This window comes from Sycon ciliatum, chromosome 12, assembly GCF_964019385.1.
Source record: "Sycon ciliatum chromosome 12, ocSycCili1.1, whole genome shotgun sequence".
NCBI classification, from domain to species: Eukaryota; Metazoa; Porifera; class Calcarea; order Leucosolenida; family Sycettidae; genus Sycon; species Sycon ciliatum.
The window spans coordinates 11,888,582-11,902,452 of NC_088654.1; the positions used below are offsets into that span (position 1 = coordinate 11,888,582).

General features: G+C 45.9%; 1 protein-coding gene across 1 annotated transcript in view; it reads right to left on the minus strand.

Annotated features, from left to right (window-relative positions):
• The window catches only part of LOC135828237 (uncharacterized), a 35,774-nt gene that overhangs the window by 9,095 nt on the left and 12,808 nt on the right, over positions 1 to 13,871 (minus strand). The window contains exons 4-7 of the mRNA XM_065340688.1: positions 13,383 to 13,697; positions 11,810 to 11,899; positions 6,736 to 6,762; positions 4,380 to 4,718 (exon numbers count right to left, since the gene is read on the minus strand). Of these exons, the coding sequence (XP_065196760.1) occupies positions 4,380 to 4,718; positions 6,736 to 6,762; positions 11,810 to 11,899; positions 13,383 to 13,697 (771 nt within the window). The remainder of the gene's footprint in view (positions 1 to 4,379; positions 4,719 to 6,735; positions 6,763 to 11,809; positions 11,900 to 13,382; positions 13,698 to 13,871) is intronic.

Consider the following 13,871-nt stretch of genomic DNA (forward strand, 5'->3'; position numbering starts at 1 on the left):
CGGCAGCAGCAAGAAGTCCTCGGACTCTGCCAAGTGACATCCAGCTCCAACAAGTCCAAGTCCAGCACACGAGCATCAGCGGGACCAGAAGTGCCTCCTCATGAATCATTTGAAAGAAATAAAATTTCTTCCAAATATGTCTCAATCTCCGCTTATGGTGTGCCTGAAGGACTTGGGTTTTGTGGACATGGCTCAAAGCATAGCCTTACAGAGTCCTCCCCTGCAGGGAAGATACAACTTTTCATTCAAAATTGGAAAGTTCTCACATCCGACCGTTGGGTACAGGATTGTGTGCAAGGGTATGCAATAGATTGGATTGCTCAACCCCATCAAGTGAAACCGCCCCACGAAATAGTCTTTTCCGGGGAAGAGATGAACTGTCTTTCACTAGAAGTGCAAAAGATGGTAGAGAAACATGCTGTTACGGAAGTACAGATGAAGAAACAAGAGAAAGAATTCATTTCTCAGTTGTTTGCAGTCCCGAAGAAGGACGGGGGTGTGAGACCAATAATAAATCTGAAGAGTCTCAACACCTTTGTGAGGAAAGTTTCCTTCAAGATGGAAGGAATTCACACTCTCAAAGACCTGCTAAAGCAGGGCGACTGGATGACGAAAGTCGATCTAAAGGACGCTTACTTTGCGATCCCGATAACGCCGGAACACACATCCTACCTGAAATTTCAGTGGATGGGAAAGACGTACCGGTTCAACTGCCTACCTTTCGGTCTGTCGTCGGCTCCATGGGTCTTTACCAAGACCACGAAGCCAATAATGGTTTTTCTCAGGACACTCGGACTGAGAGTAATCATCTACATAGACGATATTCTGATTCTGGCAGAAAGCGAAGAGAAAGCTCGTCAACACACAATGTGCCTGATCTTTCTACTCGAAAACTTGGGTTTCACAGTAAACCAAACCAAATCCCAAGTGATTCCAACCCAGGAGACAGAATTCCTCGGGTTGACAGTGAACTCCGCAACGATGGAGCTGAAGTTACCCTCAGACAAGATCAAGAAGATCAAGTCCGAGGCGAAAAGTCTACTGCAAGCAGATGCCTTGACGGCGTTGGCAGTTTCCAGATTTCTGGGCAAACTGAACCATGCGGCCCAAGCAATCGCTGCGGCACCATTGTTTTACAGACACCTGCAGAGGTGTCTACAAGTGTCTCTCGAGGAGGGGAATCAAGAGTACTCCCATCCTTGCCATCTGTCACCAGATGCCAGAGAGGAACTGACATGGTGGACGGATCAGCTGTCTCACAAGAACGGGAAACAACTCCTGTTGGCGAAGCCGGACATGGTGATAGAGACAGATGCATCCACAATAGGCTGGGGAGCATCTTTCAACAATGTTCGAACAGGCGGACCATGGTCCCCACAGGAACGACACATGCACATCAACTGCCTGGAATTACTGGCGGCATCCCTTGCGATCAAGAGCTATGCCAAGGATGCTACAGATGTTGTGATCCATCTAAAGATGGACAACACGACTGCCCTGACTTACATCAACAAACTGGGAGGAACCGTATCACCGGAACTCAACCGGTTGACGAAAGAGCTCTGGGTGTGGTGCTTTCAGAGGAATATCACTCTCAAAGCCTCTCATCTCGCGGGTTCGTTGAATGTGATTGCCGACGAGGAATCCCGAGTGATGAAAGACAGATCGGACTGGATGCTATGCCCGAAAATCTTTCAAAGGATAAACTCGAGATTCGGCCCACTGGATGTGGACCTCTTTGCCTCTCGACTGTTCCATCAACTCCCACAGTATGTGAGTTGGAGACCCGACCCAGTAGCAATAGCCACAGATGCCTTCACAATGAACTGGAAAGTTTCGAACGGCTATGCCAACCCACCTTGGAACTTGATAGGCAAAGTCCTGCAACAAGTCCAACAACAGAATGCAGAGATTGTGCTTGTGGCACCGGTATGGCCGGGCCAAGTGTGGTACCCAATGCTATTGGACATGCTGATCCAAGAGCCTTGCCTCATAACGAGCTCCAGAAGCCCGATCCAACCAACTCACCCAGTCAACGAACCGGAGATAAACCCACCCCTAGCCGTGTGGAATATCTCAGGTCAAGATACTCAGCAGAGAACCTTTCGGGAGAGGCTTCAAAACTTCTCCTCGCATCTTGGAGACAGAAGTCTGCAAAAACTTATGATTCCCTCTTTAAGAAATGGGCATGCTGGTGTGTCGAAAGGGACATTGATCCCATTTCGGGAGATATAGCCGGCGTGGTTAACTTCTTGGCTTCTCTTTATCAGAATAAGTACAAGTATAGGTCCTTGTGTAATTATCGATCTGCAATATCATCTATCCACGACAAAGTTGATGGATACGAAGTGGGATCACACCCAATGGTAAGCAGACTACTGAAGGGCGTCTTCCATGAAAGACCACCCCAACCTAGGTACTCCTCAACGTGGGACGTATCAAAGGTCACAACATACCTGGTCTCACTAGGTCAGAACGAGCAAATGTCCCTCCAGGATATAACGTTCAAAATCACGATGCTGTTGGCCCTCACTAGGCCATCGAGATCGGTGGATCTTGTGAACCTTGATATAAGGTTCAGGCAGTTTAGCCCGGAGGGCGTAACATTTCACCCGACAAAACTAGCAAAGCAGTCCAGGCAGAACAAGAAGATTACAGAGTTCTTCTTCCCAGCATTTAAGGACAATGCACTATTGTGTCCTGTGCAAACATTGAAGGATTACGAAAGTAGGACCTTGGCGAATCGAGCTGATGATGAAAAGCAAGCTCAACTCCTGATTGCTACAATACAACCCTACAAAGCGGTGTCATCATCGACCGTAGCCAGATGGATTAAAACAGTTCTGGCGTAGGCCGGAATCGATACGGATATCTTCAAAGCGCACTCGGTGCGAAGTGCTGCAACTTCAGCTGCAGCAGACGCTGGGGTCACAACGACCGATATCCTCTCTGCAGCAGATTGGAGCAGTGAGAGTATCTTCCAAAAGTTCTACTACAAGCCTCAGAAGAACAACACCTTCGGGAAGGCTGTCCTGTCTACCAAGCTGTCGACCACTGACAAGCTACAAAATCACGTTGATATGGAGACAGAGCATTCTGAAATATAATTACAGAATGGCTCAGACCACGCAGTGGTCGCCAGCTATTCTGGATTATATGAAGAATGTGATGTCGAACATATCAACGTCCCTTCCCTCCCACCCGTCTACGTTGATATTGGGATAATGCACTTGTTAGAGGCTCGCTATCAAAGGCCGAAGAGCAAGTGTGGAACGGACAGTTTCGACAACAAAAAAATGTGCGCTTTCCAAGATGCCAAAGGGCATGCGCACAAAATAAAACACAAAATTCACATAAAACATGTAAAATACACTACAAACTAGCTGTCAAGTTAGAGAATTAGGCCAAACACGTTGATATGTTCGACATCACATTCTTCATATAATCCAGAATAGCTGGCGACCACTGCGTGGTCTGAGCCATTCTGTAATCCGCGGGCAAAAAGGCCATGGACACTTTTGATTCCCGCGGGCAAATTTTGGTCACCCGCAGGAATATCTCCATGGTGACTTTCCTGTAAACGTGGATTTGCCTGTCGTGTGAATCGTCTATTATAGACGATTCACACGACATAAGGCTGTGTTTACATGAGACGTTTCAACCCGGGTCAGATTTCAACCCGCCTCATACACAAAATGAATGGCGAGTTTACATGACGCATTGCGCTTGACCCGGGTTGAAATGTCGCCCCGGGTCTCCCCCAGGGGAGGGTTGAAATCAATCCGGGTCGAAGAAATCATACTTACGTACTTCTGTGCGTATCTCGTGCCAGGTTTGAACAGCACTGCAGATGCAAATTTAATTTCACGCGAAAGGATTCACGTGACCATACAGAACTCTAGAAGTGGACTTTTGGCGGCATATCAGTATTTGACCCAGGTCAACTGTCTTCATGTAAACGCTCACCTATTTTGTCTATCGTACAGACTTTCAACCCGGGCTGAACTCGACCCGGGTTGAAGTTTCTCATGTAAACACAGCCTCAGGGACCTATGGGGGGGGGGGGGTGAAATCAAGAAATCGTACTACCATACTTCTGTGTGTGTCTCGCGCTTGGTTTGAACAGCACAGCTGCCCTGCACAGGCAAATTTCCCGGGTCGAACTCGACCGTGCTTCCCCAGTTATGTGTTCAGCACTGGTTTCTGCATTATTTTTCTTTACGTGATTTACGCATTGCCACGTTTCCATTATTTCTTTTCTTTTCCTGCCGTGGATGGCTATCACCCCTCTGGAGCTCTCTCGCACTTTGTGTGCCAAAAAATGGTTATGGACAACAAGTTTTGTTACTGAAATAGAACATCCGAAGTATAATACTTACTTCCACACAGGACCGAATACCCTTCTTCTCCTGTAACGGTGGTAAGAAATATTACATACGATGGTCCGGATATAGGTTTATAATAAGCTTTGACTTGCCCTCCGGCGAGGATATACAGGTGGTCTAGACCAACCCCAGGCACCAGGAGATCATCGAGGCTTGCTCGGAGTGTTGCGTCGTACTGGAAAGCGGCGGCTAGCTCCTGCGGGGTCAGAAGGGTGTGGTTGATGTATGCGCAGGCGTCGCCTGCAAATTCGTAGGAGACTTTCACGCCCCTTGGCAACGTAGCGAGTGAGTAGGGGCCAGATTGTGCTCGTCCTACTTTCACCTTCCAAAGTCCTAGACAGAAAGTAAGATAAGTGTATACAAATCTGTTGTATGGTCCGATCAAGACATGTTGTATGTGCATGGCGGTCACCGCATGCAAATAAGAGCTCATAAATTGAGCAGAAACACACAAAACCTGCAGTGCGAAACAAAAGGGAAGCTGTCAGGGGGACATTTCTGAATGACATCATTTGAGCGATGTAGTACATTCACACAGGATCCCCGCCAGTACGAAATCTACTAGTATACCTCACTCAGCTTGGTTGGGGCTAACTGCGCTACATCCTGCCGCTTACTACACCATAGCCGAATCTACGATAACTTATAAAAATAATAATAATCCCTGATCATTGATATTGCTGTGCCTGGTGATCCACGCGTTGCTGAAAAGGAAGTTGAGAAACGTGTCAAGTATCAACTTATTGCTCGCAAAATCCATCGGCTATGGCAAGTTGAGACTCAGATTGTTCCTGTGCTAGTTGGGACTTTGGGCACTGTTTACAAACAGTTGCCAGGATATCTTGAGTCCTTGACACCATCGGTATCACCAGCTACTGCTCTGCGTCTGAATTGCAAAAGAATGCTCTCCTTGACTGGGCGGCTACCCTGTGTACGGTCCTTGATTTGTAATGCTCTGGGGTGGGTGTTCTTTCGTCCTATTTTCTTCCAAACCCGGTGGGTGCCAATCTCCGGTCTTCGGCCGAGTGCTGATGGATAATAACAAGAGTAGATAAACAAGAGTGTGCAACTCGCGGATGGGTAGGCCCACGGCGGAATGTTTTGCTGACGTAATCTTTTCGACGGCGCACGAGCTGCGAGTCTTTCGGAAAGTTTTCCCTCGTGCTCTTGGCCGGCTTTACACTACAAGGTCGGTGCCCAGCACGTGCTCTCACACTGCTCTGCGGCGAAATGCGCGTTCTTCTGAAAAAAGGTGACGTCAACAAAAAATTCCGCCATGGGCGGGGGTATCTGCAGATTGTGCAGGAAAGATCCGGAGTTGCACACTCTTGTTTATCTACTCTTGATAATAAACAGTTCGCGTACAGGGCAGCAATGTGGTCCTAACCTTTTCCGCTTCTGTCTCTTTTGAGCTCTGCTACATGTGACGGTTGATTGTCCACGTGAAAAAAAAAGAAAAAAGAAAAGTAAAAATAATACCCCGAGAGAAATGAAAGTGCACAACCTGATAGACGGATGTGTATGGAGATATACGACATATGTACAGTAAAACCTGGGGTAAGCGACCTCTGGGTGTAGCGACCACCTGCTCTTAACGACCGCTTATCCATGCACGGACAGTTCTACACGCACACTGTGGGACCTGGTTCGAAAGACCACCTGGCTTTAACGACCGCTTTTGCTTGCACCGTGGGGTGGTCGCTCGAAAAATCTAAAATTCAGTCGGGCACCAAAGGGTAAAACCAGGTTTCACTGGATATGCAGGTGCAAATAGCCTTGTTTCACACTGCCTGTACTGTGGGGTGCAAGGTGGGCGAAACTCGAGTCACGATCCAGAAACGGCCATTTCTGGGATCCCTGAACACCTTTCCCAGTTCCAAGAAGGGACAACAAGAGACCTATGCACTAAATGTTTGGGGAAACATTGAGCACAGCTGCAAAAAGGAAAACTCATGCTATAAGTCTGCTTTGCAGTAGAACAACAATGAAAGGAAGCAGAATAAGACGAGTCTCCTCTAAATCCCCATGAACGAAATAAAGGCGTAACGGCGATCCGCGCCCACCAAAGCCCGGCCAAGGAAGGGCGCAAGCTGCCCTAAGCTTCTGTGAAAATAGACTTTCTATACCACACTGTCTCTCTACCCCCCCCCCCCCTGAGTTACAGGACGATGACGAAACTACTAAGGCTATTGGTCAGACTGGTCTCACTAGAACTCGAAGACGCAGAGCAACAGATCACCTAACGTAGGAGGCTCAAGTTTATGCAGTAAACATAGTAAGGGGAAGGGGTTGTTGGTGTACAATTTTGTCCTTCTCCTTATTATCCATAATTACATGTACATTGCCTCACCTTCCTTGTGCAATTTTGCGAGGAGATCTGCAAAAAGCATTCAAAAAAAAGAAAACAAAAAGAAATGTACTCAGACGGAGAGCCAAGGTTTAATTTATACAAAAGAGAAACGACTGTTTATTAACTGGTGGTGTTAGTGGACAGTATAGCGTAACTTGTAGTTCCTTGGTCTTTCTCTTTTGTACAAAAAGAAAATGGTTGCAATTTTTTAGAACACGGAAGCTCCACTGCAGCCAATTCATGTCACGATCAGTCACCACCATCACACCAAGGTGAAGCCCCCAAGGGCGAAAATTTGGAGATTTCATTTCTTTTGAATAGAATTTGCAGCGCCAACGACCTTGGTGTGGTGTTGGTGGTGACTGATCGTGAAATGGTTGCAATCAGGTAAATTATAGCAGTGAAGTCTAATGATAGCTTGCATAGACCTCGGTCCTACCGGTAGGACCTACCGGTAGGACCATCATACACAGACATGCTGCATGGCCTCTGTTCTAACATTGACCTAAAACTTGTCCCTTAACTGTTGCTAAGGGGCTAATGAAGAAGTCCACAAATTTTAGACGTGATCGCACAAGGCATACTACGAAATTCCATGGTAACAACCCATGGTAACCATGGAAACGGAGTATGGAATTATGCATTCCACGGCCTTGGCAAGCTAATAAAAACATTAGGACCTCACCACAATTGATGTGCCATGGTCAAAATTCACTTTGGACAGAGTTGCTAGCGCACCAACATGATTATGTGCGGCCATTTTGACAATCGGTAAAATTGCGCATACGCAATGCACTGGACATAGCCTTGCATTTTGCGCCATTACTTTGCCTGACAAAGACCTCATCTCAACAATTGTTTAAAAAAATTCTCAACCAAAAGCACTTTTGCAGCTCGATTTCTTGGGTCCTACCGGTAGGACGGTATGCAAGCTATCACTAAACACCCTGATTCATAAACGATGTACATGTACATCATGTTGTGGGCAGGGTCGGGGCTAGCATTTCGCATGCCGTTCCGACACGATCGTGCAATTAGTGATTTGCAATTTCTTTATTTCAAGTGGGTCTTCGTATTAGCATGCACATGTACACGTACACTAGGGTATACCGGGTGTTAGCGGCCGTCGTGAGTTCCCTTCGGGAATGGACACGATAATGTTACTCTTTTTTCTGTACACTCATACCTCGTTTTTCCAGGCGGTCCAGGACCATGCACTTCGAAATGCCCGTAACTCCCGAATCCCATACATGTACGTTTTGATGGGAAAAGGCCATAGATACGGCATAATCATGATGTCACTGATTCCACAAAAAGTGACCAAAGAGTAAATGCAGTAGCATTTCCACTGCACCTCGCCAAAATGGTGCCCGGTAGACAGAAGTGCCCAGAACTACTTCGGGGTCCGGACAACCGACGTATGAGTGTAAACATGTACGGACGCATACTGTATGTCAGCGCCTTTAAAGCCATGGCCTTATATTCGAAACACTTCTGCTTTCCTAGCTATTTTAGATGCAAACTGACTCACCCGCAACGCCATGCTGTAAAAGTCAAAGTTCACACTAAAATTTCAATCTACGTCCACTTGTTCACCCTTTCTGATGGGCTGGAAGTTTGAAGCCATGGCTTCATAACTGAGACTGGCTTTATAATCGAATATACCGCCATGGCTATAAAGGTGCGGACATACGGTAATACATGTGTATGTACTAGTAGATGGGTGAGAGCGAGAAGAACGCGATAAACAGAGAGAACAGGGAGACCAGATACAGGTCACACAGGACAACACAGTTGAGTGATAGCGCTATTCACATCACCAGGTGTGAATAGGGTGAATGGATTCCGAACCGATTCCGGGGCTCATGACATGAAAATTGAACGACTTGAAAGCATGCGAATGGATTCATGAATCGATTCAAGTGCAGAATCGAACGCAGTCACTATCATGCAACAAGATACACAACTTTGCGTTCATCGTGAAGCCATAGACAGTTTTACTACTCTGCAGCAGAATTGATCCATCGTATGGTGTAGTTCACATTTAAACTCAGAAAGGTTGGTGTTGGAGGTCAGGGAGAGGGGCTCAAGCTTAACTAGTTTCGGTGGCGACGGGTGCTGGGAGCGCCGTGATTTTGTACTGGGATCGTAGCACTCCGCAATCATACATGGGTGAAGAACCGACTATGACCAGTGACCACCAGAGAGACTGAAAACTAGGGCTGGAACGAATATTCTAAATCGGAACGAATCGAACACCTTTCTGAGTCATAGTCGCCATTCTCAACATAATCATAACATAATACTAGGCTAAATTTCAGCAGCAATATTGCTTGCACGTGAAAAGGTTTAAATTTGACTGTAGTGGTATATCCCTGGACATTTAAACTACAAGTAATTGTTTTATTTTGAACAACCCAGCCCTGTGTTTATTGCTCCTTGTGTAGCATATACTGTGACACGTGTAGTTTTCCTCACTGTTCATTTCTATTGCATGATTTGCATCAGGAGATCCCCTCGACAGGCCGTCGCCTCTGGGAGACCCTTTAAATGAAATAAAAATAATAAAATAATTGAACAAACGGCGAGGAGACAACACTTTGATAACCGCAATCAGTAATACAAGCTGGATCGACATTTGTGTACAATTTATTCATGTAATGTAAAACTGTGGAGACAATGTGCAAGAAAACGATGAAAATGTGAAGAAATGGTGTAGAGGAAATGAGGATTCAAACAAGTTTTCGTACAACACTCATCAGGAATCTTCGTTGTACTAAAGGACAATGAAAACAAAATTGAACTATTATAGAAAATCTAAGTTAGAGAAATAACACTAAGAACAACAGCAGTGAAATTTACAAGTGTGAATTTTATCATGAAAGCTAGAGCAATAACGAATGCGTGTACTAACACTAAACTTGCAACTGAAAAATGAACAAAGAAGAGAAAGGGACAAAGTGATAACAAATAACAGCAGTACATTACACCTAGAAAATTAACGGCCAAGCTTGGCCGCACAAAACATGACACTTTACTTGAACAATTTCAACCCAATTATACTATCCTTCTGTACACACAAATTAGGCTTATACAGACGCTGACAGATGGCTTCCAAAACTTTTAACTGTAGTCCATAACCATGACGACCACGGCACAATACAGTGAAAGAAGAGTCGGAATACGAATTGCAACAATCAGGACTAGCCAACAGATGATTGTACACTGAAGACTTGCTACCACGAAACCTACGCACAACGCTAACATTCTCACCGGCACTCTCACGATCACTACAATCGTCGTTCTCCGACTCATTGCTCCCTTCACCGTCCGTCCCATTATCCGCTTCCTCTCCGCTCTCTCTCTGTTATCCCACCTGACTTGGTCCATTGAATGGGACTCGGCCGTCACCCTGCTGTCACGTCCCTCCTTGCGCCCTTGTTCGTTGAGTGCATAGCTTCTGTTGTAGTTGACTGTTGATCGTCTTGGTCTTTCAATAGTGGGCTTGGATGGTGGATTAGTTGTGGTGGCTGTATATTGCATTGTTGGTGATGGTGTGGGAGCTGCTGATACGCAAGGTGGGTCTTTTTGAGTTGGCAATTGTAGTGTTATTGCCATTGTCGATGTTGCTCGCGGTCTGTCACTGGCAAGCTCCACCGCCGCAAGAGCTGACGGCGGAGGATCAGGAGAAGGCAGTGGGACCGGGATCGCAAGCGGCACCACCCCAGCCAAAGCCGCCGGGGGCACTGACGAAGGAACCACTGACGGCAGGAGCAAAGGCGGCGACACAAGCCGGCCCGATGGGCCACCACGCACACCCTCCTCCACCACCGCCACCAGCGACGGCGGAGCAAGCACAGTCTGTGAACCAGGATCCACAAGTTGTGTAGATAACGGTTGTTTTCTGGGTCGCCCTCGCTTCGATCTTTGTTGTTGTGCGCAAGGTGGAAGTATGTGACGTGGTGTGTGTTGTTTGATGCATGCGTTTAGGTGCTGAACAGGTGCTGAACAGTCCTCAAGTAGTTTATTATTTTTATTATTTTATTTTACTATTAGGCCACACGTTTTTATTTCTATGTTTCTCGTCACCCGCGCGCATACGATTCAGGAGTCTGGAAGAAAAAAGAAAAAAACTGTGCTGCACTGACTGTGCATGTGGGGACCAGCACACTTGTGCACATGTACATAATGTGGCCTGGCCTGCGCGACACATGATGCAAGGACGGCATTTTTTGTGCGCAATCTAGCTGCACATGCAGAAGCTCCTACCATTATACTAGTTGCTAACTATGGATGATATTTTGCATGGTGTATCATTGAATTTTTGTGTGAACAAAGGTCTAAAAGCTCTTTTTTCGGTCATTTTTCATTTTTTCCACCTCTCGCATACGTTTTTAGATTTTCAGGTGACGAGAAACATAGAAATAAAAACGTGTGGCCTTATTATTTTTGTGGGGGAGAGGCAGGGGCAGCTTAACCGACCATACGGTCTCGGCTTCATTGCAACCCAAGCGCTCCACAAAAACAACAACAACAACAACAACAACATTTTGTCCTGTTCATTGTTCTGCTCTGAGAGTCACCACGAGTCGTATACTGGAGATCGGCAGGGGAAGGGAGCCTTGGTGCTTAATGTGAGCGCCTCCCTGTTACATTGTTTAGGTGTTGATGGGCACGTTGCAATTTGGTTACAATCGTAGCTTTACTGATAATCTATAAGAAGAAAAGAGGGCCAAGGAGCTACAATCACATGTTACGGTGCTTTTTTTTTTACTATGTTCACAAACCCAGCTCGAAATCATGGCCACTGTGTGTTACACCACCAGTTACTTAACAATCAGCTACAATCAATGCGATAACCAATTGCGCGACACTGACCAATGGTACTGGCGTTCTACACCTGGCGTATAGCGTAACCTGTAGCTCCGTGGTCCTTCTTATAAATTATCCTTGGCTCTCCACCCGAGTCTTACTGATAATCATACGACTTGGCCTCATCCACCACTAAGTGTATGATTCGCGATTGTAAAATGGAGAATTTTCAGTGTGTCGGTCTGTGTAGCCTAAGTCTTACCTGAACTCTTCTTCTTCTCACACGTTTCTCCAATGTACCCTGCTTGGCAGATGCAGCGCCCCTTGACGATGTACCCATGCTCGCAGATCTCTGTAGGGAGAGTAAAGGAGGTACATTCAGGTATTCCCAGACGGATGAATATTGCTTTATCGTACTACATCAAAGAATACAACATTCCAAGCTCTATCTTTGTAATACTGTAGCGGGCCACAGTCTCTTGGAGGCAAAAATACAAGGGTCTCAGTGAACACACTGTAAGTGGCAATTGAAATGTACTGGCAACGAAATTAACTATAACTGGCCATGAAATTAACTGGCAATGGAATTAACTGACTGGCAACTAAATTAACTAACTGGCTATAAAAGAATCGTGAGCAGCAGCTTTGATACAAAGGCAGACTCCGTACGCTAATGTACGGGGATACGCTAACGTATGGGAATACAGTACAGGGATATGCTATACTCTAAACACTAAACACTATACGCTTTGAAGTCACCAGCGTGCCAACGCTACAATACTAGTACAGTTGTTTGAAACTACTCGAAGTAGTCTAGTTCTTTGCTACGGTGCTTGCAATTGCAAATCGGTTTCAACACAAATTTCCCATTTCGCTCAAAGCTGGCTCCTTTTACATGTGTCCCCAAGTGAACCGTGTTCGCCCACTATGATGGTATGGTCCAGAAACCCTCCGCTCCTTGGATATTGGAGAAGATAAAAAATTGACTACATCAGCGTGCGCCATGCCAGCCTCGTAATGGCATATGAAAAGAAGAACACGAAAAAAAGATAGAAGACAAAGGAGAAGCTACGCATTGAGCCCACGCACCATGATCGAGAATAATGTTGGGCGTTTTCTTCGCCATCTCCAGAGAAAGTTTACAAACAATTCAAAATCAATCTAAAATCCAAGATAACCACTCAAACTGGTGTGGTAACGCATGGATCAAGGAAGTACATGAACGTTTACTGCAACACAGAGAGAGAGAGAGAGAGAGAGAGAGAGAGAGAGAGAGAGAGGGAGAGAGAGAGAGAGAGAGAGAGAGAGAGAGAGAGAGAGAGAGAGAGACAGAGAGAAGAGAGAGAGAAGAGAGAGAGAGAGAGAGACAGAGAGAGAGAGAAGAGACACAGAGAGAGAAGAGACACACAGAGAGAGAGAGAGAGAGAGAGAGAGAGAGAGAGAGAGAGAGAGAGAGAGAGAAGAGAGAGAGAGAAGAGAGAGAGAGAGAGAGAGAGACAGAGAGAGAGAGAAGAGAGAGAGAGAGAGAGAGAGAGAAAGAGAGAGAGCTAATTCCCAAATTGTAATATTGCACTATTCCCATCGTCAATCATAATGCTGGGCAAACCTATACTGTTTGAAAACCAAACAACAACAACAACAACAACAACAACAACAACAACAACAACAACAACAACAACAACAACAACAGCAACAACAACAACAGCAACAACAACAACGTAGTGACGTCATGGCGGCAGTGGACCTTCTGCAAATCAAGAAGTAGATTACGATTATCAATAGTTTTCCAGGAAGCAGTGAGATTTTGAAGTCGATAATCAAGTTGTCAAACTTACGAATGCATAATATTTGCTTCTCGGACTGAGGGTAGAGATTGAAAATCTGCATGATCAATTCACTAGTTTGCCCCCGGTAGTTCTGTGCCAAGATCTTCGCGCCGCCTTCAAGGAAATATGCACCAGATTTAACTTGAAGATGTGCAAACACATTCTGTCGAAGGTTAGTCAATTGTGATGCGGGGATGTCATTCTCAGACATGAGACGTTTGCCGTAAAAAGCGCAGGCTCGCCTTGCTGCATTGTACTTCACACGCAGTCCATTCTGAAGTGTTGATAGGTAATACTTTTGATAGGGCACCGTTGTCCAACTGCCTGCATTGTGAGAGAGGAACATAGAACAAGTCGATGCTACAATTGAATTGAAGCAAATTTGTGCCAAACTCCACTGGCACCCGAGCTGATTTTCCTCTCCGCTTCCCACCAAATGTATCTGGCATCAGTATTCAATTTAGGATATGGAGAGAAAAAGAGTGAAAAAAGACATGG